The sequence below is a fragment of the Aotus nancymaae genome, unplaced genomic scaffold, assembly GCF_030222135.1.
Source record: "Aotus nancymaae isolate 86718 unplaced genomic scaffold, 86718_ANA_hifiasm-v0.15.2.pri h1tg000007l, whole genome shotgun sequence".
NCBI lineage: Eukaryota > Metazoa > Chordata > Mammalia > Primates > Aotidae > Aotus > Aotus nancymaae.
This window is the reverse complement of record NW_026988418.1, coordinates 6,888,423-6,914,381: the sequence shown is the minus strand read 5'-3', so window position 1 is coordinate 6,914,381 and position 25,959 is coordinate 6,888,423. Positions and strand designations below refer to the sequence as shown.

At 45.2% G+C, this 25,959-nt stretch overlaps 1 protein-coding gene across 2 annotated transcripts in view; it reads right to left on the bottom strand.

Moving 5' to 3' along the window:
• Positions 1-25,897, bottom strand: part of SZT2 (SZT2 subunit of KICSTOR complex) — a 55,092-nt gene extending 29,195 nt beyond the window's left edge. Inside the window, exons 1-14 of one of the 2 annotated variants that reach the window (XM_064372264.1) lie at positions 25,802-25,897; positions 15,728-15,853; positions 15,245-15,418; positions 14,461-14,631; positions 7,747-7,878; positions 6,856-6,997; positions 6,340-6,446; positions 3,032-3,242; positions 2,655-2,825; positions 2,004-2,238; positions 1,684-1,813; positions 772-914; positions 364-516; positions 129-243 (exon numbers count right to left, since the gene is read on the bottom strand). In XM_064372264.1, coding sequence (XP_064228334.1) covers positions 129-243; positions 364-516; positions 772-914; positions 1,684-1,813; positions 2,004-2,238; positions 2,655-2,825; positions 3,032-3,242; positions 6,340-6,446; positions 6,856-6,997; positions 7,747-7,878; positions 14,461-14,631; positions 15,245-15,418; positions 15,728-15,853; positions 25,802-25,828 — 2,037 coding nt within the window. In that variant the 5' untranslated portion in view covers positions 25,829-25,897. Of the gene's footprint in view, positions 1-128; positions 244-363; positions 517-771; positions 915-1,447; positions 1,659-1,683; positions 1,814-2,003; positions 2,239-2,654; positions 2,826-3,031; positions 3,243-6,339; positions 6,447-6,855; positions 6,998-7,746; positions 7,879-14,460; positions 14,632-15,244; positions 15,419-15,727; positions 15,854-25,801 lie in introns of those variants that run through there. The other variant, XM_064372265.1, reaches the window with a different exon arrangement.
• Between the last annotated feature and the right edge of the window lie 62 nt (positions 25,898-25,959).

The window sequence follows — 25,959 nt, the reverse complement described above, 5'->3', positions numbered from 1 at the left end:
TCTTCTCCAAATCTTCCTTGGTCTGGGGGCTCCTCCCTCTACTAGACCTGGCCCTGTGGGGTTTGGGGAGGGGGAGCTAGTCTACACCCCAGGGCTCCTTGGTCAGAGTCAGTCAGGGCCCAGCTCACCTTGTGCCGGGCCGGTGCTGGAGTGCCAATGGGAAAACCCAGGCGAAGAACCATGCATGGGGCCTTGGAAATGATGCGGACCATGTAGAAGGAGGAGGGGGGCTGGTCTGGGGCACTAGGGAGAAATGGGAGTGAGTGAGTAGCCTGAGGTTGGCAGGAAGTAGGAGTGAGGTCTGGGGTTAGAGGGAGAACGTAGGATAAGGTGGGGGGGGTAAGGGAACATCACTTTCCCCACCTGGAAAGCAGCTTGACATAAGAATAGCCCTCGACTAGCACGAAGCTGCTCCAGTCCCGAAGCAGAGAGGTCAGGGAGGAGTGGGAGATCCTGCACTGGATAGTGCTGTAGCGCCCATTGCTGCCCGGGGTATGCAAGTGCTTGGGAATTGGTCTAGGAAGAGGGGTGTGGACTGAGGTTAGACGTCCCAGCCCCAGTCTTGGAGAAAAGGAATAGACTACTTTCTCTCTCTTCTAGGCCTTGCCTGAGGTTATGGGGACTGATGAGTAGGAAGACAAGGAAAAGGCCATAGTTTTCCCTTGGCCACAGTTGGTAAGAGCTCATCTGCTGCTCCCCTTCCCATCATTCTCTACCCCCAGGACCCCTGATACTCCATCCCAACTATGGCCCAGCCCTAAGGGCACCCACGTGTCGTGCTCCAGGATTAGCACCAGGCGATGCATGTGCAGCCAGCGCTGCCAGGAATTTGTATCCATGGACAGCACTGGCTTCCAGTAGGCAGCAAACTGGGCATGGGATGAGTCGGAACCACTGGGCTGGAGGGAGAGCACCTGGGGACAGGAAGGAGAGCACTATAGGAGCATTTGTGGAGGACCAGAGTACAAATTCCAAACAGCAAACAGAACCATGGGTAGACTCTCTTCAGGGTGTCAGAGACAGCAGTGGTTTGAGGCTACAGCCCAGCTGGAGACGGAGGCAAAAACTGCTTCCACTATGAAGGCTAGATTTGGATGACTGAGCCCAGGGACAGACTGTGTAGCCCTTTAAAGCTGAATCCAGGAGAAGGATGGAACCATGAGCCCAGCTGATGTCACTGACTTGGGAGGAAAGCCACTGAATGGTGGCAGGACTTCATGATGTGGCCACTGGACACTAGCATAAGCCACCTGCCCGTCAGTGTAAGGCTGACAGCATGGACTGAGTGTGAAGAAAGCATAGGACCAAGGAAGCTGTAGTCTTCAGGAAGTACACAGCTCATGGTGGCTGGTGGTGGATGGACACAGGTGAAGGTGGCTGGGGGAGGCCAGCGTATGCCACATGGATATGGGGCAACGGCTGCTGGGACTGGGGTACCACCACCTACTGTGCAAGTCTCTGCCTCTGTGCTCTGCTCAGAACAGCCTGTCTCTATAGATCCTCCTCTTCCCTGGGACCTTAGGAAGAGGGAGAAGAGAAGCTTTCAAGGTTAAAGCTTGGGCTTCTAGCTTAGGTGCCTCAGACGTGAAAGAGAAACGAATAGAAGGTGGTGATCCTGGGCTCCAGATGCTGTGCCAACCCAAGTTATCATGAAATGGGCTACTATACATCAGAGCCACTCACCGGAGTGGTGGAGCCTGGAGGGATGTAGAAGAGTGGCACTCCGCTCTTGGTGCTGTCAGGAAGCGTGAAATGCTCAGGCACTGAGGAGAAGGACTGAAGGTGGGCAAGCATCTGGTCTGTCTGGTTGATGCTGTAGAATAAGGGGCAGGCCTGAGCCACATCTGACTCTGCTGGGTGCAGATAAGGGGAGCCTCCAGGGAACATGGGACCCTGGACATAAGCCAGGTTCTCAGGGTGATGCTCCCCAGCTCCCATCTGCACAAATCTGTCCCTTCACACAACAAATGGGGCAGCACTCACCAAGTGGTGACTTCACTGACCTCTGCAGAGTGTTCCAGAAACGTCGGATAACATGGGTACGATACAATGAGCGAATGGGCTGCCTTAGTGCACAGGACACATCATGCAAAATGTCGTAGCCACCTTCCATTGTCACTTCCACTCGTGTTACTCGAGGGCCCTCAAGCTCCAGGGGCCAGGGTGCCACAGCCACATACTCAATGCGCATGTTGTGTTTCCACAGCAGCACCAGCTTCACCTCCAACTGGGACCCTCCTGAGGGAGAAGCAGGAGGGCCAGTTAGGAGAAGGCATAGGACTTCAGGCCTAGGATCGAGTCCTATCTGAAACCCCTATCTATCTCATGGAACCTAGCCCTGCCAAAGGTTCCAAGCATGGTTCCATAGGTTTTAGGCCCAGAGCTGGCCAACTGACACAAACACAAGTCTGTGGAAATAATCTGAAAACCAAGCCAAGTTGAGGACCCTACACCACCTCAGTTGGTTCACTTTGGGCAAAAGGTGATGGAACTAGGAAGCCCCATGCTAAGAGAATTAAGTCCTAATGACAATTCAAAACACACTGTCTCAAGCGATAAGGTCTTCGCTGTGACACTTTCATGTGTGATTCATGTGGGTGTTCTCACACACAAATTCTTAAGAGATCTGTGGGAGTATGGCAGGGCCAACTTACCTTTGGCCAGTGTAACCTCTCGGACACTGTAGCCCTCTCGAAGCCGCACAGACACGGTGCTGACCAAGTCGGCTGGCACCTCTTTCTCAGTGTGCTTCTTCCGGCGCAAGGCAAGGGCAGGGTTGCTGCTTGCAGAGACCAGGTGCTCATTAAAGAGGCGGTGCTGAGAGCCTAGAAGACCAGTGGGGATGAGGAAGGAGAATGGTTATCTGCCAGCTGACTGATCTGTAGGGGGAAGGGGCTATGCTTAAATCACTGTGAGGTAACAGTGCCAGCAGAGCCAGCCCGAGTTACACTTTCAGTCCTCCAGGGGCCCATAATCTCTGGGCCCATTCTATATTCCCTCCTTCCCACACCCACCTCAGTATGCCTCTCACCGCAGTAATATTCAGGGTTCAGTGCTTCCCCGCTGCGCAGGAAGGAATAGAGGAGAAATGCCCGGTGGTAGACTGTCAGGCCCAGATTGCCCAGCTCTGGCTCGGGACAAGTGGATAGGTAGGAGCCAAAGGTTGCCATTGCGATGAACTTCATTAATTCCACATTGGGCACATGGCCAAAACTGCAGTCATAAGAGTAAACTCCTCCTACCTGGAAAAAGTGAGCAACTGAAGACCTGGCTCCGATAGAGACACAGAAGGAACAACAGGACAGGAAGAGACTGGGCTAGGTGGCTGCTCCCAGTTCCTGGACCACAGAGTGGGAAGCAGGCCAGGGTTCTCCCAGGACAGACCACTGTCTGTCTTTCCTTCCTTGAGCCCTTCTATCTGACACCCATGCTAACCCGCCACAGCATCCTCTGCCCTTCCTCCTCAACATCTAATAGCCCACCACCTCCTCCACTAAAGGTTTTGGCAACTGGTTCACTAACTTCCTGTCATCATACTGAGAGACTTCAGATTATCAGCACTTCCCAAACTTTAGGGTGTATAAAAAACACCTGAGGATTTTGTTAAAATGCAGTAGGCCCCTGGGATGGGGCTTGAGATTCTGCATTTCAAACAAGCTTTCTGCTGGTCTGTGGTCTACATTTTGAATACAATGGCTATAGATGGGAAATTAGCAAACTACACATACCCTGAGGGCCAAATCTAGTCCATCACCTATTTTTGTGAATAGTTTTATTGGAACACAGCCACACACATTCACTTTGTATTGTCTGGCTGCTTTCACGGTTCAACAGCAGAGCTGAGTAGCTGTGACTGACCAATGGCCCACAAAGCTTAAAGATTAAGTGGCATTTGCAGAAAGTGTTTGCAGGTCTGCTCCAGATGACCCATTCAAGTTCCTGCCCTTTCAGTTCCTTAACTCTCATCTCCAGTACTTTCTCTATTCCACTCACCTGCCTGTAGGCTACACACTGGCCCTTGGTTTCACTTGGAACGCATTCATTTTTGCAATTTAAAATTGCCACATCCCACCGAATACATACAGTACCACCTCCTTAGCTTCCTTCCACCCTCCTCCTCCTCCTGCTGCTGCTCTTTGACCTCACTGAGACTGTCAGGCCTTGAACCTCTGCTCTCTCAAAATCTATCCACATTGTCCTGACCCTCCTTTCTCTACCCAGCCTGGACCTTACGTTGGGGCAACTTCATAAGCATCACGGTCAAATCCCTGCCCTCTTCACTCTCTTCTGCTTCTTTGAAACCCCAACTAGGATCACAGCCTTTATTCTTGGCCAATGGTGCCAAACTGACAGCTGTGTAGGCTGGCACCACATCAAAACATATGACACCCAACTCAGGTAGTCCTTCAAGGCAGTCCTCAATACTGTTTCTTCTTTCCAACTCTGGCCTCTCTTCCTTATAGTACTTGACTTCACCTTTTACCTCAGAGAGAAATTGGAGGCCCTTCACATAATTGATCTATATCTTCCCTTCTATCATCTAGTTTCAGAGAAAGAAAGGACACTTCCCTGCTCCAAAAGAATCCCTCAATCTGTTTCTTAAGCCAATGCACTCCTGTCAATTTAGAGACTTTACTCCACCAGGCTCCCTTTTCCTTCCCTTATTTTCAAACTCTTCTTCACTCTAGATCCTTAGAAACATGCTTAAGTCTCTAGCTTTAAAAACAAAACAAAACAAAACACTCCTTTACCCTGTACTTCCCTCTGGATACCATTCTCTCTCTTGCACTGCTCTTGATCTCAACAGCCAAATTTCTTGTGTCAACACTTGTCCCTATTTCCTTCTCTTCTATTCACTCTTCACTCCCCTCACCACCTCTTCACTAAAATGACTCTGAAACAGATCCCCGTGACCTCCTAATCACCAAATCCAAAGGACACTTTTCATTCTTCATTTTATTTGATCTTTCTACATTCTCACAATGTAGTTACCATTGTGAGAGGCGGCAGAAAGATCAAGTAAATTTTCTTCCAAAAATTCTGACTTCTCTGACACCAGAATCTCCTGGTTCCTGCCTGATTTTTCATTCCTTGCTGGGCCCTTTTCCTATGAAAGACCTTGAACACTGGTGTTCCCCAAAGTTCTTCCAGGACCCTCTTCTGTTCTCAGTTACCCTCTGAAGCCTGACAAATCCAAATCTCTACCTCTCAAACAGGGTTTGTCTCCTGAGTATCAGGATCTGTGTATTCAACTGCTACCTGCTACAAATAGCAGCCATTTATTAAATGATTAAGCACAATGTTACATACTTTAAATGCATCTCACCTCCCAGTGAGATAGGTACTTTTACAATCTTCATTTACAAATGAATCTGACCTAGAGGTGAAGCAATGTGTCCAATGTTACACGTTAATAAATGCAGTCAGGATTTAGACCAGCATGCCTAACTCCGAAGGTGATGTTCTTAACTACCTATGTTGAATCACAGGCATCTCTAACACAACATGCACAAAGCTGCATTCATCATCTTATCCTCACTCCTCCACAACTGCTTCTCTTTCTTTTGCTTTGCCTGCTACCCAGTCATCACTGGAGTCAGAGACTTAAAGACATCTTTAAGCCCTCTTCTCTCTCATCTCCTACCCACATCTTGCTAATCATGAAGTCAGGTTGGCTCTGCCTCTTCAGTTTTCTCAATCCTCTTACCTCAAATTTAAGCCCTGATCCTCTCTCACTGCAACTAATAGCCTCCCGACATCCCCCCGTCCTTCACCCAGCAGCATAAGTGACCTTTATAAAACATAAACCCAACTAATGACTTTCCTTCTATCTATCTGCATCACCCACAGAATTATGCTTAACCTCATTAATACAGCAGAACCAGATTTTCATGTTCTGGCCTGTGCCTACCCCTCCAGCCTTGTTTCCCATAGCTCTTTACTTCCTTCCCTACAGTCCATCAATTCAAATTAGCTGCAGTTCCCTGACTATGCCTTTTCCCCCTTTGCTTAAGCTAGTTTGAGCTGGGTTTTCTGACCCTTGCACTCAAAACAATAACGACTAATCTACTGGGGGAGGTGGGACTGGAAATGACTGTGAGATTTCAAATTCTGCATTCCTTTTGCTGTAACAGCTATTTCCCAAATCCTAAGGAAAGAGGAAAAAAATGAGAGTCCTCTCCCACCACTGCCACCTACCTTCTAGACATGACTCCTTCCCCCTGACATAACTAAGTAATTGACTTTACCTGGGAAATCACCACCTGTAAGAAAGTAATCAGCCATCCCAACTTTGTGAGATATTCTATTTCTCTCTCCTCCTCCCTAAAAAGTCCTCACCTGCACAAAGGAACAAGCCACGGTGCCACTGCGAAGTTGGTTCAGCAGCGTCTCACAGACAGCTACATCAGGGACACTGGTCACCCCATCCGTGATCACGATAATCCCTGGGGCAGGAAACACCAGATCAGACCTGGAGACACTGACCAAAGTTACAGGGAGGCACCCAACTGACAGGGCCCTCCCTGAAGGGCTCAGTGTTTGCCCACCAATGTGTTTTATGAACTTCAAACACCTTTCCTTCTCCCTTATCCTCCCTGTTTCTTCCTCGTGAGTGCCAGATCATAACCTCCCTTAAGTGATGTCCTTGGAGCTCTACTCCTTCTAGGGTCCCTGATAGTTGTCAGAGTTGACGGTTCCCGAGATATACGCTAATACAGATTTACATTTTGCTAACAAGGAAACAGATTCTCTTCCCTGGGGCCCACTGATTCCTTGGAACCGCTATCTTTGTTGATAGCCCCACCCTTCCTGTATCCCTGCTTCCCCAGTCCCACCAATATTCCTTCTACTGACCTGCACTAGAGTTTGAGGGTAGTAATTGCAGCGCCAAGATGCCCTGACGAATCATACTGACCAGCCCAAGATCAGCTGTCACCATGGAGACGCCTACCTTCCGGCCCAGTGGCTCCCCTGCATCTGGGGACTGGTCTTCTGCCTGGCACCACGTTAAAGAAAAGACAGAATGGGACAGATGGCACTGCAGCCCCATCCATGGCAAAGCCAGAATTTAAAACCCAGCACTTCTCAGGCCAGACAACCGGAATCCTGTGAGGACCCCAATTCCCATACAATGAGGCTGAGTCTTGACTGTGCTCCCTCCCCGTGTGTGCTCAGATACTGAACCTCAGAGGCGAAGGGAGTTCGGCACCAGATGAAGCTTCAGACTGTATTGAAGTGGGCCTTCTCCATATTTTGACAATAAGGGCCCCTTTCCATATTCTTCCATCACTGTTATGAAATACTTTATACCTCAGTCAAATTACATGACCAGTCATCAGGCACACAGAACTGCCATTTGCCTGGCTACTTCTAGGGTACCCAAAGTAATGAGACAGGGAAGTCTAGTGGGCCCAAGCAGCTTTATCCCTGATTGTACAAAATGCTAAGTAGAGGTCAAAGCCACCCATGAATCACCTTCTCAGGTCCAGTGGTGGAGAAGAGCTGGGGCTAAAAAAAATGGAAACAAATGGCTTTTACATTTTCTCACTGAAAGAATCTGTGTTTTGGGGAGTATATCTGAGTCCTGATCCAACAGGGAGTGTGTCATGAGCATGCCTATCCTTGGCTCACTCTGTGCCAGCTCTTAGCCCTTTCTGCCCTATTTGGACTATCTCTTCTCTCTGCCCTCTGTCCTTAGCTGCTCCTCTTTCTAAGTTGCCTTTGCCCACTTTCTCTCTTACATACCTGGCTCTGAGGATCATACTGCTGCTGCAGCATAGTGGCCACCTTATCCTCAAAGAGGCAGAGCTGCTCATATATCTGCTGCAGGAACACCTCCTGCTGGGAGGGGTTCAAGAGGCAGCCCTGTACCAGCACCTAAGACGCACAAGGAAAAGACTGAGACAGGGCAGTCAGGGGAGCACAGAACACTACACTTCTGCTTTGCTTATTTTCCATAGCTCCATCTAGGTGATCCTGACTTCCTACCCAACCAGTATCTAAGGTATGACTCCACAGCCAATTCCTCCTTATCTGATCTCTTCCATCAGTTCTCAGCCTAGGTCCCCAGTCATTAGTCATCTTTATCTGGGGTCACAACTTCCCTCCGCTTAGGGTCCTCCACACTGGGCTTCCCCAACCTCCCACATGGGGGCACCATAAGATCTTCTATTAATAGCTTTTTCTATCTTGGCCTATAGGATGTCTTATGAGCTGCCCCTCCTCAGCCTAGCAAAACCTTTTTTATTCTCATATTTTGTAATGCTTTTTTATTTCTAAGCATAATGTACACAGAGGCTATTCTGGACCTTTTCTCTTTTTATTAAATTTAAAATTTTTGTGGGTACATATAAGGTGTATATATTTATGAGGATCGAGATATTTTGATACAGGTATACAATGTATAATAATTGCATCATGGTAAACGGGGTATCCATTTCAAGCTTTTTTTTTTTTTTTTGAGACAGAGTCTTGCTCTGTTGCCCAGGCTGGAGTGCAGTGGCGCAATCTTGGCTCACTACAACCTCCGCCTCCCAGGTTCAAGTGATTCTTGTGCCTCAGCCTCCCTCAGCTGAGATTACAGGCATAGGCCACCACACCCGGCTAATTTTTGTATTTTTAGTAGAGATGGGGTTTCACTATGTTGGCCAGGCTGGTCTTGAACTCCTGGCCTCAAGTGATCCAACCATCTTGGCCTCCCGAAGTGCTCAGATTATAGGCATGAGCCACCATGCTAGCCCACCTCAAGCATTTATCCTTTTTCTGTGTAACAAACAATCCAATCTTACTTTTGGTTTTAAATGTACAATAAATTACTGTTGACTGTAGTCACTCTACTGTACTATCAAGTACTAGATCTTATTCATTCTATTTTTGTATCCATTAACCACCTCCCCTTCTACCTCCCCCAACTACCCTTCCCAGCCTTTGGTAACCATTGCTCTACTCTCCATCTCCATGAGTTCAACTGTTTTAATTTTTAGCTCCCACAAGTAAGTAAGAACATGCCAAGTTTGTCTTTCTGTGCCTGACTTATTTCACTTAACATAATGTCCTCCAGTTCCATCCATGTTGCAGCATACAAGATCACATTCTCTTTTATGGCTGAATAGTACTCCATTGTGCACAGGTATGACATTTTCTTCATCCATTCATCTGTCAATGAACACTTAGGTTGCTTCCAGATCTTGTCTACTGTGAATAGTGCTGTAATAAACATGGGAGTGCAGGTATTTCTTCCATATACGGATTTCCTTTCTTTTGGGTATACACCTAGGAGAGGGATTTTTAGGTCATATGGTAGCTCTATTTTCAGTTTTTTTGAGGAACCTCCAAACTGTTCTCCACAGTGGTTGTACGAATTTACATTTCTATGAACAGTGTAAAAGATTACCTCTTCTCCACATCCTTACTAGCATTTATTGCCTGTCTTTTGGATAAAAGCCATTTGAACTGGGGTGAGATGATATCTCATTGCAGTTTTGATCTGCATTTCTCTGATGATCAATGATGCTGAGCACCTTTTCATATACCTGTTTGCCATATGTATGCCTTCTTTTGAGAAATGTCTGAGATTTTTTTTTAAGAAATAAATCCCATTTTAAAATCAAATTATTAGTTTTTTTTCTTATAGAGTTGTTTGAGCTCCTTATATATTCTGGTCATCAATCCCCTGTCAGATAGGTAGTTTGCAAATATTTTCTCCCATTCTGTGGGTTGTTTCCTCACCTGTTGATTTTTCCTTTGCTATGCAGCAGCTTTTTGATTTGATGTGATCCTATTTGTCCATTTTTGCCTAGTCCAGTGTCATGGAGCATTTCTCCAATGTTTTCCTTTAGTAGTTTTATAGTTTGATATTTAAGGGTTTTTTTTGAGACAGAGTCTCGCTCTGTAGCCAGGTGCTAGGCTGGAGTGCAGTGGCACGATCTCGGCTCACTGCAGCCTCCGCCTCCCAGGTTCAAGCAATTCTCCTGCCTCAGCCTCCCAAGTAGCTGGGACTACAGGTGTGTGCCACCACGCCCAGCTAATTTTTGTATTTTTTAGTAGAGACGGGGTTTCACCATGTTGGCCAGGATGGTTTCTATCTCTTGACCTCATGACCTGCCTGCCTCGGCCTCCCAAAGTCCTGGGATTATAGGCGTGAGCCACTGCGCCCGGTCAAGATTTAAGTCTTTAATCCATTTTGATTTTTGTGAGATAGAGGTCTAGTTTCATTCTTCTGCATATGAATATCCAGTTTTCCTGCAACCATTTATTGAAGAGACTGTTCTTTCCCCAATGTATATGTTCTTGGCATCTTTGTTGAAAATGAGTTCACTGTAGATATACAGTTTCTGGGTTCTCTATTCTATTCCATTGGTCTGTGTGTTTGTTTTTATGCCACTATTATGCTGTTTTTGGTTACTATAGTTCTGTAGTACAATTTGAAGTCAGGTAACGTGATTCCTCTAGTTTTATTGGTTTTGCTCAGAATAGCTTTGGCTATTCCAGGTCTTTCGTGGTTCTATATAAATTTTAGGTTTGTTTTCTCTATTTCTAGGAAGAATGTCATTGGTATTTTGATAGGGATTGTATGGAATCTGTAGACTGCTTTAGGTAGTGTGGGCATTTTAACAATATTGATTCTTCCAATCCATGAACATGGAATATCTTTCCATTTTTTAGAGTCCACTTCAATTTCTCTCATTGATGTTTTTACAGTTTTCATTGTAGAGATGTTTCATTTATTTGGTTAAATTAATTCCTAGGTATTTTATTTTATTTTTAACTTTTGTAAGTGGGATTACTTTCTTGATTCATTCTTCAGATTGTTTGCTGCTGGCATATAGAAATGCTACTTTTTTAATATGTTGATCATGTATCCTGCAACTTTACTGAATTTATCAGTTCTAAGTTTTTTGGTAGAGCCATTAGGTTTTTCCAAATAAAAGATCATATCATCTGCAAACAAGGATAATTTGACTTCTTCTTTTCCAATTTGGATGCCCTTTATTTCTTTCTCTTATCTGACTGTTCTAGGTAGAACTTCCTTTTTCTCTTTTTAAAGCTCAAAATCCTCTTCTTACCCCCTAATGAATGCTTCTTCCTTCCCTTTACACTCAGCAGATAACTCCCACCCTGTGCCCTCTTAAAGAGAAAGGCAGCCAGTCAATAGGAACTCCCTGCTTACTCCAACCTGGAGTGTACACAACTCTCCAACTCTCTGAAAGCACCCCCAAGGTCTGTTGAATGTTTACATCTATGTCTTTGATCTTCCTTCGAGGTGCTGGAGAAAGGATTCTTCTCCCTCCTCTTTTTCCCTGTAGCTAATCTATCCGTCTAATCTTGAGCCTTTCGTCTCTCTAGTATCATCATTCTTTATTCATGGGCTCCTTTTCTTCTACTTCAAACATAAGTAAGTGTCCCCCATCCTAAAATTGTATATAAGCCCAGCAGTCCCTGTCGTGGCCCTCAGGATCTTACCCCTCTTTCCCCATTACACTCCTACAACCTGAGCCACATGCCCACTTCTCCCCAACCCTGACCCCATGGAACAACTACTTTTTTATTTCCTGTTCTCAACTGGGTAAGTGGGTGGGGAGAGCCAGAAGAGGGAAAGCGGGACATTGTGTCACTCTACAGGCCCACAGGAAGGAAAACACAATCAGAAAAGTAGCAGAACCTGAGCCATAAAAAGGTGAGAAAGATGTCATATTCATATTGTTTAAAATACTGAAAATTGCGACAATTCAAGTGGCCAAGAAGGGGCTGCTTAAACAAACATATGATGATAAAATATGATGAAATAGTAAGTTAACAGGTCATTAAAAATCATGTTTTCAAAGAATATTTAGTGACATAGAAGAATGCCCATACTATATGTTTAAAAAAAAAAAAAAGCAGGATAGGCTAGGCACAGTAGCTCACACTGTAATCCCAGCACTTTGGGAGGCTGAAGTGGGCAGATCACTTGAAGCCAGGAGTTTGAGACCAGCCTGGACAACATAACAAGACCCTGTCTATACAAAAAAATTAGAAAAAATTAGTTGGGTGTGGTGACACGCACTTGTAGTCCTAGCTACTTAGGAGGCTGAGGTGGGATGATCACTTAAGCCCAGAAGTTCAAGGTTACATTGAGCTAAGATCATGTCTCTGCACTCCAGCCTGGGCAACAGAATGAGACCCTATCTCTTAAACAAAATAAAAAACAGGACACAAAATAATGTGTCTAGAATAAGCCTCCTGATTCTCCCTTTCTCTTGGGTAAAGAGATGGAGGTGAGGGGGGATAAAGAGACACTCACAAGATTAGAAGAAAATTCCATAAAATGTTGGAATTTAATACAATACACAGAAACAACTACTAAAAATAAGATCCAGTGCTCTTATTTACCACACTGAATGCCATACAATAAAGCACAAAGTCTTTGCGTGACATTCATGGCCTTTCATAACCAGCTCCCAGTTGTCTACAGTTTCCTCTTTACCATCCCTCTCTACAGTCACATTTTACTCTGTTGACACCGAATAATATGTAGTTCCCTAAAACACCTGTGATTAAGAGTGCAGACTCATAGTACTATGTGTTTGTTTTTTCTGGTCCCTGTTTATTCTGTCAGAAGAGTCCATTTCCCCTTCTTTGAATGGTTAACTTCAATACTTTCTTCAAAACTAGGTTCAAATGTTGCTTTGGGCTGGGCACGGTGGCTCATGCCTGTAATCCCAGCACTTTGGGAGGCTGAAGACGGATCACTTGAGGTCAAGAGTTTGAGACCAGCCTGGCCAACATGGTGAAACTCTGTCTCTACTAGAAAACAAATACAAAACTTAGCCGGGCATGGTGGTGGGTGCCTGTAATCCCAGCTACTTGAAAGGCTAAGGCAGGAGAATCGCTTGAACCCAGGAGGTGGAGGTTGCAGTGAGCTGAAGTTGTGCCACTGCACTCCAGCCTAGGCAACAGAGCTAGACTCTGTCTCGAAAAAACAAAAAACAAATGCTGCTGTGTCTGAAAGACCTCTCTATTGTGGCCCCAGGCTTGGCTGGGTGCTCCCTCTTGGTGCTCCCATAGCATCTGAGTCATCTTATCGGTGTTCTTATCACATTCAACTGCAATTACCTCCTTTAATATCTGTCTCCCCCAATAAACTCTCAACTTCTCCCATCAGGACAAGGACAGGGTCTGATTCATCTGTGTCTTCAGGACCTGCTCAGGCCTGGTATAGATCAGGCATCAAGTGTTTGTCAACCTGAACCAAGTTTTGAGTGATTACCTAACATCCATGCTCTCCCTGCCTTGGCTATCAGTGCCTATAAAACCTGGCCCCCATCTGGGGATGCATTCCACAACTGACAGTCCTAATAGCTATACTGGGAAAGCACTTTAAACTAGGGCAGAGGGCTGGCAATCACTGCCCTGGGATCCAGGTATGCACCAATTCTGTTGCTGTATGTTTCAGACCCTTAGATGCTATTTCCAATACTTTGTCTCTCAAAGCCAGTTTGATAGCTAAGGTGACAATGCAGTCATCAGGGACAGTTTCAGGGAAAGCCTTTACCAGTGAATTAAGGGTGGTAAAAAAGCAGATGAGGGGAAACTGGGCCAATGCTTATCTAAGCCAAAAACAGATATTCCAGTAACAGACTTGGCCATTCTCCAAAAGGAGTGTCTTGTGATAGCCTACTTGAGTGCTGGATAAGCCCTGTAATTATCTGTGTGGTCAGCATTATACCCAATAGTTCACATGGCCCTCAAAAAAAATGACCCGCCCTGGGCGTGGTGGCTCACGTTTGTAATCCCAGCCCTTTGGGAGGCCGAGGTGGGCAGATCACCTGAAGTCAGGAGTTTGAGACCAGCCTGGTCCACATGGTGAAACCCTGTCTCTACTAAATACACACACACACACACAAAAACCAGACATGGTGGTGGGTGCCTGTAATCCCAGCTACTTGGCAGGCTGAGGCAGGAGAATTGCTTGAACCTGGGAGGCGGAGGTTGAAGTGAGCTGAGATCACGCCATTGGACTCCAACCTGGGCGAAAAGAGTGAAACTCTGTCTTGAAAAAACAAAAAATGATCCTCCTCTATCCTTGAAAGCAATTATATCTGGGGGTTATTTGTCTTTCAAAATCACAAAACCATTCCAGAAGACCATCTTCTGGGGGGAATTGCAGGAGCCAGTATATCAGCAAACCATCTGAAAGAACTAAAGGAAAAGAGGGGAACAGAGAAAACAGATATCCAGTGGTCAGAACCAAAGAGATTTAATAGGAGTGGTGAGAAAGGCAGTTGTCCAATCAACACCAACTGACCCTAAGTCTATGGGAAGGCTCTTTAAGTCCAGAGGAACTGGTACAAAACAGGTTCAAGAAGCTAGCAGAGCTGGGGACTTTGGGGACACACAGTAGAGACAGGATAAGAACATGGTCAGAGGACGAATAGAAATTTGGTCTGAGGGTACAAACTTGGAGAAAAGATGCAATACCTGGTGGGACTGCAGTCCAATGATGGAGGAGTAGGCCTGAATAGTTATGTAGATCTCAGGCTGGAAGTCGATGCAAGACCCAGGCACTCGGAACGGCCGAAGCAGCCCACCTAGGCAGCGGGACAGGGCATGGAAAACTTCATCAAACAAGATCTCTCCCGTGGAATCATCCTGAGGGCAATGCAGAGAAAGAGCGCTCAAGGGGATTCAAAGGCAACCCTAGGCAGAGGGCAGAAACATGCAGCTTCCATGGGTCAGAAGGATCCTTATCTTATGGCTGATCACACCCCCAAATATGGTGCCACACATGGAACAGTTTCTGAGGTGTTTTCTGGAAACAAAAACAACAAAACCAGGGTCTTGCTTTGTTGCCTAGGCTGGAGTGCAGTGGCCTGATCATGGCTCACTGCAGCCTCAACTTCCTGGGCTCAAGCAATTCTCCCACCTCAGCCTCCCGAGTAGCTGGGACAGATGCATGCCACCATGCCTGGCTAATTTTTGTATTTTTTGTAGAGGGGGGTTTTGCCATGTGGCCCAGGCTAGTCTCAAACTCCTGAGCTCAAGCAATCAGCCCACTTCAGCTTCCCAAAGTGCTGGGATTGCAGGCATGAGCCACCACGGCTGGCCCGGTTCTGTTTTTAAATACCCACCATTCCTTTATAAGCCTGTCTTCCCTCCAAAATGGTAGGCTGGGAGCATTTTTCACTTCCCTGCCAGGCCTCTCCCTCTCCTCCTCAACCCCTACCCCATCCTTTCTTCCCAGAGTCTCCCTTCAATCCTTTACCACAATGCCAGTAGATGGGCTAAGGTCCAGCTCAATGACAAACCGATACTGCCAAGCCAGGAAGGTGATTCGGGTGGAAGGTACAAGGAGGAATGGCCTTGGGACCACTGGTTCATCTGGCTGCCACCCAGGGGGCAGGACACTGAGGACTTCCAATTCCTGTTCAGACTGAAGCTGAAAATTAGGATGGAAAGAAAATGAAAAGATCAGGGAAGAGTCACCACTTTCTTCCCAGGACCTGCCTTCTATATCCCAAACGACACATCATTGGCTCTACCGCCCTCAATCTAACCATATACTCTTCCTCTCACTCTCTGGAAAAAATATTTTTAAAAATTTCCATCATCTTGTAGGCAGTCCCTTGCCCCACCCAGACTGAGAGCCCTCAGAGTTAGTCTCCCTCCCTGTCTGTTTCCAGCACTCTCCTAAAAAACAGATCCTCCTGGGCTAGCCCCTCACATCTTCCATGTGTCTAGGCCTCACCAGCATCTCCTGGGGTGTGGCCTGCACAGTCTGATGCAGATGATTGAGGAACCAAGCCAGGCGAACATTTCGGGAGATTCGATAATCCTTTTTCATTAACAGGAACACCTGCCCGGCTTCTTCGACCTGGGAACAAAAAGACATTACATCTTTAAAAAATGGCACTGAGTACTTGTAATACACAGATCACTGTGCAAATAACTTGCTGAAGGAACTCACCATCTGTGAGAGGCAAAGCAGTAGAGGTGAAAAGTTTACCCTAACCTCCACACAAGGTGTTCCTGGAGTATCAGTTCTTTTTTTTTTTTTTTAATACATATATATTTTATTGCATTTTAGGTTCTGGGGTACATGTAAAGAGCACGCAGGATTGTTGCATAGGTACATACATGGCAATGTGGTTTGCTGCCTCCATCCCCATCACCTATATCTGGCATTTCTCCCCATGTTATCCCTCCCCAACTCCCTAACCCCTACTGTCCCTCCCTGGGGTATCAATTCTTAACTCTCTGTTCCTATTTGCCCTATACAGACCTCCATATAGATGAAGTGACCTTTCCATATTGTTTCCACAATGTTTATGTGAGTTATACCTATAACTATAAGTATATGTGAGTTATACCTATAAACTATAAGCTTCTGAGGGCAGGGATTATGTCTGATTCTAGTTTTGTGCCTCTGTGCTTGGCAAATTTCTACAAACAGAGCAAATACTAGAAGTCCCTAATACATTACATGAATGCCAGTTACTCCTAACAAGTCTTGACAACAGCAGGCACTGAAGAAATTTTCACCGAAGGAATAGCAAACCTTCTGAATACCTCAAAATCAAACCTCTGTGGGTCACAGTCTCCACCCCCGCACTTCTCAGTTGTCAGTACTCTAGTTCTTGCCTCCATTGCCTCATAGGTGGCCACTTCATCAATGCGCTAACAAGCATCCGCTCCCTTGCCCATGTCCTTGTCCTTCCACTACACAAGTCCTGTCAAATCTTATCTTGGGATGAATTTGACATTTTCCCCTAACTACACATATACTATGGCAGCTGCACTCTGACAGAAAGAAACTTGTCACCTTGCCAGCAGGGCCCACTCTAGCAGGCCTTTACCAGTCCTCTGAATTCTCCTGGCCAGCAGTCTTTCCTGTTCCCCACAGGAGGTTTTCCAATCTTTCAGCCCCCTCACTCCCAGCAGATAAACTTGCCCACAGTTCACAGAGGAAAAAAAGGTCAACTGGTCTGAACTCCCCAATGTCTCTTCCTGATTAATCCTTATCTGTCACATTCCTTACTCCCTTCTTCTTGTCTGTCCTACACAAATGGCAAATTTCTCCTTCTGTGTCCCTGATTAATGAGGGGAAGGACACCAGGTGGCAATAACTGAAGAGCAGGTAGTAGAGGAGAAATGAACAGAAGTTAATAAATGCCTGTTCAGAAACATGTTGAAAGAAAGTGAAGAATTTTTCTTTTCCAAAATTAGGAAATATGCATGGAGACAAGACTGAAAAAGCCCTGGAAAAGCAATAATGAAGAGTTTCTGATGTCAGAGAAAAGTGTGGAGAACAGAGACACGATGGTTGTGAAGACAGAAGGAAAGGGTAATAAGATACAAAAACAGGTACTGGAAAATGATAAGGATGACAGCAGAAGGGAAGAAGGAGAAGCTCACATTTATCGAGCACCTAAAATATATGCAAAAGTACTGGGTAAAAGAAAAAAAGAAAAGGGCCAGGCACAGTGGCTCACGCCTGTAATCCCAGCACTTTGGGAGGCCAAGGTGGGCGGATCAACTGAGATCAGAAGTTCGAGACCAGCCTGGCCAACATGGTGAAACCCCATCTTTACTAAAAATACAAAAATGATCTGGGCTTGGTGGTGGACGCCTGTAATCCCAGTTACTCGGGAGGCTGAGGCAGGAGAATCGCTTGAACCCGGGAGGCAGAGGTGACAGTGAGCTGAGATCGTGCCATTGCACTCCAGCCTGGGTTACAGAATGAGACTGCATCTCAAATAAATAAATAAATAAATAAAAAGGGGAAAAAAAGTACTCTGTAGAGGCCAAGTGCAGGAATTTCAGGTTCAGACAGTCTGAGTTTGAATCCCAATTCAGCCACTTATTAGCTGTGAGACACTGGAAAGTTTGTATCACCTCTTTAAGCTTCAGTGTCCTCCTTTGTAAAATAGAGATAATCCTAACACCAATCTAAAGTGCTGTTCTGTGGATCAAGGAAAATCGTGCATATGAAGTGCTCAGCACAATGCCTGATAAGAATAAAAGTTAACAGTAACAGCTGGGCATGATGGCTCAAGCCTATAACCCCAACACTTTGGGAGGCTGAGGTGGGCAAACCACTTGCACCTACGAGTTCAAGACCAGCCTGGGCAACACGATGAAACGTCAACTCAACTACAAAAAATACAAAAATTAGCAGGGTGTGGTGTCACATGCCTGTAATCCCAGCTACTCGGGAGGCTGAGGCAGGAGAATCGCTTGAACCCAGAAGGCAGAGGTTGCAGTGAGCTGAGATCAAGCCACTGCACTCCAGCCTGGGCAACAAGAGCGAAACTCCATCTTGGAAAAAACAAAAACAAAAACAAAAAACCCACAAAATTAACTGGGCATGGTGGTGAGCACCTTCAGTCCTAGCACTTAGAAGGTTGAGGTGGGAGGATTGCTTAAGTCTAGGAGTTGAAGCTGCAATGAGCTATGACCATATGATTGCACTCCGGCCTGGGAAAAAGAGCAAGATTCTGTCTCAAAAAAGACAGTAATAACAATAATAAAATGAAATCATACCTTGGGAGATACTACTCTCTATTACACTACTTTCCAACACTGTATTGAGACAGACCCTGGCTGGGATTTTGGATTTATACTGTAAGTGAGTTTAAGCTACTAAAGGGATTCAGCAAGGCAGTAACATTTTATCTGCATTAAAAAAAATTCCCTCTGGCTACTGTGTAGTTCAGAAAGACCCCCTCCGCCCCCCAACAACTAGGGGAGATGACAGTGGCTTAGACTAGTGCTACTCAAAGTAGCCATTCTGTGAACTGTTTGAGACTGGGTCCTTGATGAGATAATGCAAGATAATGCCAGGATGCAAAACCACCACTGTCTTTCACCATCAAAGTCTTATTATGGAAAACAAAAAGTCAGCTGAACTAAACAGTGAACTTAGTTGCATTTCAAGGGATCTTTAGGCTAGAACAGACAAGAATTCGTGATTAATTGTAAGTTAGGACATAGGAGGAAAGTAACAAAAAGGAAGGTGTCAAGGATGATTAAAGTAGCACTGGAAACCAGTATGTGCAAAATGATTTCCAAGTTAGCTATCAAAATTAGAGACAGTTACTCCTAACTACCCCACCGCCTCGAAAAGTCCCATCAAATTGTACACTCTTATTGCCACACTCCTAAAAACAGAAAAGGGGTCTATTTATTGGCAAAGAGGGAAATCACAGCAATTACTTGCCCTTTCTTTCTCTGATCCTTGGGTTTAAGGTGAGATACTAAACCAGACAATCTCTCTTTCAGGTTTGACTTAGCTGGTATGGGTGGGCTATTATGTGTTGACTATGCTGGGGTCCTGCCAAAGTTCTTATCTAAAAAATGATGTACAAGAGACTTACTGGAGTTTTAAAAAAGAATTTTCTTTAAAGGATGGTTTGAGGGCTCAGAGCATTATGAGAACAGGAAGGCTACCCTAATTCAGCAGTCATTTATCTATTACTCTATCTCTAGAGCCTAGTGCAGTGCCTGGCACATAGGATGTTCAATAAAATTTTGCTAAATAAGTGAATTCACTATGTTTTTTTCTCCCTGTCACTACCTTCTCCCCTCTTGCCATGTATTCTAAGCAAAGCAAACTGGACGTTTAAAACTAATAATTAGCATAACTTTTCTCAAGATGAGATCATCTTAACACTAGTGTCAATACCACTTTCCCTTTGTTCTCTGGTATTAAATACTTTTTTTTTTTTTCAATATCAGACTGTTTCAGCTGAGCAAGGAAAAACCAAGAAAAAGAGTTTTGTCCCATACTGAGCCAGGGGTTAAAGGGGAAGAGCACATGTCCAGTGGGTCAGAACTGTGGACAGAGTTGGGCACGTGGTCATCTAATCTTCTAGGACTAAAATCATGGCAAATCTAGGTTTAATAAGTGACCCTTTCCATGACTGTCTGCACTAAGTTAGGGTCCTATGTTGGGCATTCACACACTCTATATTTTTTCTTCATGACACCTGACATTGTTTATAATTAAGAATTTGTGGCCAGGAGCAGTAGCGCAGTAGCTCAGTAGCTCATGCCTGTAATCCCAGCACTTGAGGTGGGTGGATCACCCGAGGTCAGGAGTTTGAGACCAGCCTGGCTAACATGGTGAACCCCATTTCTACTAAAAATACAAAAATTAGCCAGGTGTGGTGGCATGTGCCTATAGTCCCAGCTACGCAGGAGGCTGAGGCAGGAGAATCGCTTGAACCCGGGAGGCGGAGGTTGTAGTAAGCTGAGATTGTGCCATTGCACTCCAGCTTGGCCAACAAAAGCGAAACTCCATCTCAAAAGAAAAAAAAATTGCAGGGTCCGGGCAGTGGCTCACACCTGTAATCCCAGCACTCTGGGAGGTTGGGATGGGCAGATGACCTGAGGCCAGGAGCTCAAGACCAGCCTGGCCAACGTGTTGAAACCCCATCTCTACTAAAAAATACAAAAATTAGCCTGGCATGGTGGCACATACCTGTAGTCCCAGCTACTTAGGGGGCTGAGGCAGGAGAATTGCTTGAACTAAGGAGGTGGAGGCTGCAGTGAGCCAAGATGGCATCACTGCACTCCAGCCTGGGCAACAGAGCGAAATTCCATCACTCCACTTCAAAAAAAAAAAAGAAAAGAAAAGAATTTGTGTAATGTTTGTTGCCCTTACAAGTCTGGAAGATCCAATGAGGTAGAGGTCATGTCTATATATTGTTTCTTTTTCTTTTTTTTTTTTTGAGATGGAGTCTCATTCTGTCACTCAGGCTGGAGTACAGTGGTGCCATCTTGGCTCACTACAACCTCCACCTCCTGGGTTCAAGTGATTCTCCTGGCTCAGCCTCCCGAGTAGCTGGGATTATAAGCACATGCCACCACGCCAGGTTAATTTTTGTATTTTCAGTAAAGATGGGGTTTCTAACTATTGTATTATTACAAACCGAGTAAGTGCTCCAAAGGATAAGAATGTGGTTCTACAAAAACAAGTAACAGCCAGGTGCAGTGGCTCATGCCTGTAATCCCAGCCCTTTGGGAGACCAAAGAGGGTGGATCACTTGAGCCTTAGGAGTTTGAGACTAGCATGGGCAACATGGCAAAATCCTGTCTCTACAAAAAATTACTAAAATTATTTCTAATTTGGGTGTCATGTGGCTGTAGTCCCAGCTACACAGAGGGCTAAGTTGGGAGGATCACCTGAGTTCAGGGAGGTTGAGGCTTTAGTGAGCCATGACTGTACCACAGCACTCCAGCCTGGTTGACAGAGCAAGACTCCAGCCTTGGTGACAGAGCAAGACTCCATCTCAAAAAAAAAAAAGAAAAGCGTTGATGGGCTCCAGAATCTATATTTTAACAAGGTCTCCAAGTGATTCTTCTACATTAACATTTAAGAATCCCTGAATTAGGCAGGGTGCGATGGCTCATGCCTGTAATCCCAGCACTTTGGGAAGCCAAGACAGGTGGATCACCTGAGCTTAGGAGTTTGCAACCAGCTTGGGCAACATGGTGAAACCCCGTCTCTACTAAAAGTACAAAAATTAGCCGAGCTTCATGACGGGTGCCTGTAATCCTAGCTACTTGGGAGGCTGAGGCAGGAGAATCGCTTGAACCTGGGAGATGGGGGCTGCAGTGAGCTGAGATCATGCCACTGCATTCCAGCCAGGGTGAGAGCGAGACTCAGTCTCAAATAAACACATAAATAAATAAATAGATAGGTAAGAATCCCTGAATTAGTTCTCAGAGCATCCACACTCACATGGAGCTTCACGTCCTCAATATTAATCTCCCTTGAGTCTGAAGTTCATGACTCTCAGTAGTCTGGTAAAGAAGACAAAGTAGAGTTTTGGAGTCAGAGACCTGGATTCAAATCTGGTTCTATCATTTACTATCTAGGTAACTTTGGACAAATTACTTAATTTTTCCAGGACTCAGTTTCTTCATTGATAGCATGTGGATAAAAATCTTCATAGGCTGGATGTGGTGGCTCATGCCTATAATCCCAGCACTTTGGGATGCTGAGGTGGGCGGATCACAAGGTCAAGAGATTGACACCATCCTGGCCAACGTGATGAAACCCCGTCTCTACTAAAAATACAAAAATTAGCTGGGGGTGGTGACGTGCGCCTGTAGTCCCAGCTACTTGGGAGGCTGAGGCAGGAGAACCGCTTGAACCTGGGAGGCAGAGGTTGCAGTGAGCCAAGATGGCGACACTGCACTCCATTCTGGTGACAGAGCAGGATTCCATCTCAAAAAAATAAAAAATAAAAGGAATATCTTCATAGGAATGTTGTTGCAATTAAACGGGAGAGGAAGGCTATCATTGTCTGGAACATTTATTGAGGCCTACATCATACCATTTATATCAAGATAAATAAAACATTACCAGGCACTGTGCTACATACCATGTATACCAGGATAAATGAAGCATGGTCCATCTCATTAATCTGTTGCTTTTCTTGTACCTGTCCCTTTGTGATAAAGGCTGATTTTTTTTTAAGTCTTTTCCAACCCTTGTGCTGTCTTCTGTTAACACACTCCCACAAAATAATGTGGATTATTTCCCCTCTTGAACTGGCTAAAATCTCCTTGCCACTATACGTCAGAGCCCTGAACCTCTAGCATGGCCTCAAGCTGCATCTTCTCCAGCCTTTTCTCTCACCAATCTCCCCTCAGTTAAAAGCACATATTCTAGTGTTAGAGCACCTAGGATCAAATACTGGTTCCGCTGATTATTAACTATATGGCTTTGGCAGAGATTTACACTCTCTATGCCTCAGTTTCCTTGTCTGTGAAACAGTGATAATAAAAGTGCTTATTTTAGGATAATTTCTGAGTATCAGATGATACCAGTAAGCATTCAGTAAGTGTTAGCTATTCTCATTGTCACACTGCATCCACACTAGGAGTTGCTTCCTCTTAGTTCTCTCAAGGCTCCAATGGGCTCCTTCTCACCTGAAGATCTTCACTATTCCCTTTGCCTGCAATGCTCTCTGCCTCCTCTTTTAGATAACTTCTACCTGTTCTTCAGGTTTCAGCTTAAATGTCATTCTTCTGAGTCTTCCTGATCCACAACCCCTTGCCTCGCCACTTCTTTTTTGTTTTTTTTTGAGATGGAGTTTCACTCTTGTAGCCCAGTCTGGAGTGCAACGGCGCGTTCTCAGCTCACCGCGACCTCCGCCTCCCAGGTTCAAGTGATTCTCCTGCCTCAGCCTCCTGAGTAGCTGGGATTGCAGGCGTGCACCACCATGTATGGCTAATTTTTGTATTTTTAGTAGAGACGGTGGGAGGCGGGTGCATTTCACCATGTTGTCCAGGATGTTCTCAATCTCTTGACCTCGTGATCCACCCACTTCAGCCTCCCAAAGTGTTGGGATTACAGGTGTGAGCCACCACGCCCAGCCCCGACTTCTTAACAAGGTAGGTTAAGAATCCCTGTTAAGCACCCTAATTCACTCCTTTACAGCACTTACTAACCTAATTCAATCCTTGTTTACTCCATAAAGATAAGGAGCATGTCTGTCTTACACTGCTCTGTATCCACCTTGATACTTGGCACAATTCTGACTCCATAGCAGCACTTGTAAAATATTTCAAGTGTGTGATGAATGAATGATTTTCTAAATCTGACTATGCCCAATCTTTCTCTTGGGATCCTAACAGCCTGTAAAAATCAATCAGTTTATAACACCCAGGGACAGAACTCTTCAATCTCTTTACCTTCTGATAAAATTTTCAGAAATGCAAATCAGGAACTTAAAAAATGCTTAACTTTTGGCTGGATGAGACTCCCAGGATTGTGTGTCTTGACTTGAAATTACTTTAGATCTGCACTGCTCTATATAGTAAAGACTACCATATGGGGCTACTGAGCACTTACAATGTTGCTAGACCAAAATGGGATGTGCTGTAAGTGTAAAACACAACACTAGATTTTAAAGACTTAGTACAAAAAAAAAATTAACTATCTCGTAATGTTTTGCATTTTATTACATTTTGAAAATGGGAGCTTTGGGTTAAATATATAATTAAAATTCATTTGTTTTTTATTTTGTATGTGGCTATGAGAAAACTTAATATTACACATGTGGCTTGCATTAGATTTCTAAAGGATGGTGCCATTCTAGACTATTTGCCTAAAAGGTATGTTGTATTTCCCCACAACAGCCCTCCACTTCCTTTCACTTTAATCTATAATGAAACACTCTGAATTGTTTCATGGTTTTTCTTGTATTCATATTTCTGATTGATTTTGATATTTGATACATGGGCTATTCTACCACCTCTGTGAACATGACTGATTATTTTAAATAAGGCATGGTTTCCTACTATCCTATTCAATGTTGGGTCTTACTACACCAAATCCCAATGAACTGGAGATTTACCATTCTGTAGTCACTTTACTATTTACACTACAAACAATATGGTTAAGAATACAAAGACTGGAGCCTGGCCATCTGTTTTGGAGTCCAATACTTAATAGCTGTGTAACTTTGTTACTCTTTTTATTTTTCTGAGATGGAGTTTTGCTCTTGTTGCCCAGACTGGAGTGCAATGGCACGTTCTTGGCTCACTGCAACCTCCACCTCCTGGGTTCAAGCGATTCTCTTTCCTCAGCCTCCCGAATAGCTGGGATTACAGGTATGTGCCACCATGCCTGGCTAATTTTGTATTTTTAGTAGCGATGGGGTTTCTCGATGTTGGTCAGGCTGGTCTCTAACTCCTGACCTCAGGTGATTCACCCGCCTCAGCCTCCCAAAGTGCTGGGATTACAGATGTGAGCCACTGCGCCCCACCTACTTTGTTACTCTTAATATCTCTGTGCCTCAGTTCCTAAACTAAAAAAAGGAGATGATAACAGTGCTCACTTCATAGGGCTGAATGGATTAACTGACATTGGTAAAGCACTTAGAATGGTGCCGAGCATGCAGTAAGTATGCAGTAATGAATACTATTTGTATCATTATACACATCCCTCACCCTTACCACCTACTAATATATTGGTACCTTTCCTAGTGGTGGTGTCTTATCCAAATCTGAGATTTTAAGCTCAGATCTTCTAACTCCAAACTGCTACTCCCTGGATGAGTGGCATTTGAGTAAGGTACTTAATCTTTCTCATTTTCCAGTTTTCTCCTCTGTGAGAATGCCATCTTCCTTGTGCAAGTCTGAATGACACAACATATATGTTTCCTTGCATGTTCCTTAGCATCTCACGAATACCTCATATCCCTTTTCTGGTTCATCACATGTGATCTTCACAACACACTATATATTTTATAAAGAAGGAAACAGGATCCGGTAAGTTAAGACTCGCCGGAGGTTGCACAAATAACTACGTGACAGCGCCAATACTGGAACGAGGTCTCAGTCCGACTCAAATGTTTTTTTTTTCATGAAACTAAAGCTGCTTTTCTAAAAGCATGAGCCCCAGAACTAAATGAATTCAAGCTGTTTATGGCATTCCAATGCTTAAAGAATGCAAAAACCGGCAAAGTCAATCTACTGCCGCGTTGCCCATTGAAACTGCAACAGAAAGCCAAAATACAAGTTTTGTTAACACCACTATCATTAGGTCAAAGAGTGGACGACGCGCATGACATTTCAGTAAACAAAACAAAGCTAAGAGTTACTCCTTTAGCTCCCCAAGGAAACTGCCGACCGCGTTCCATGGTCCGCAGGGTTCCATAGTAGGGCTTTTGGGGCTGGGCCGGCCCCAGCCAAGGTTACGCAGCCCGGCCACCCCCCAAACCCAGAGGAGGCCAATGCCACGCCTGCCCGCCGGACCCTCCCCCTCGGATCTCGGGGCCCAGTGCTGCGCCCCTCTGCCCCTCACCTCCGGTTCGGGGCGCTCCGAGGCCATCACACAGCCCTCCCGCGCCGGCCCGGGCCAGCGAAGGTGTCTACTCTTGACCCCTGACCTGGCTACCTCGGCACCCAGCAGGAACCGGAAGTGGGTGGGAGGGCCGAATTCCAGTTTTCTGATTGGTGGAC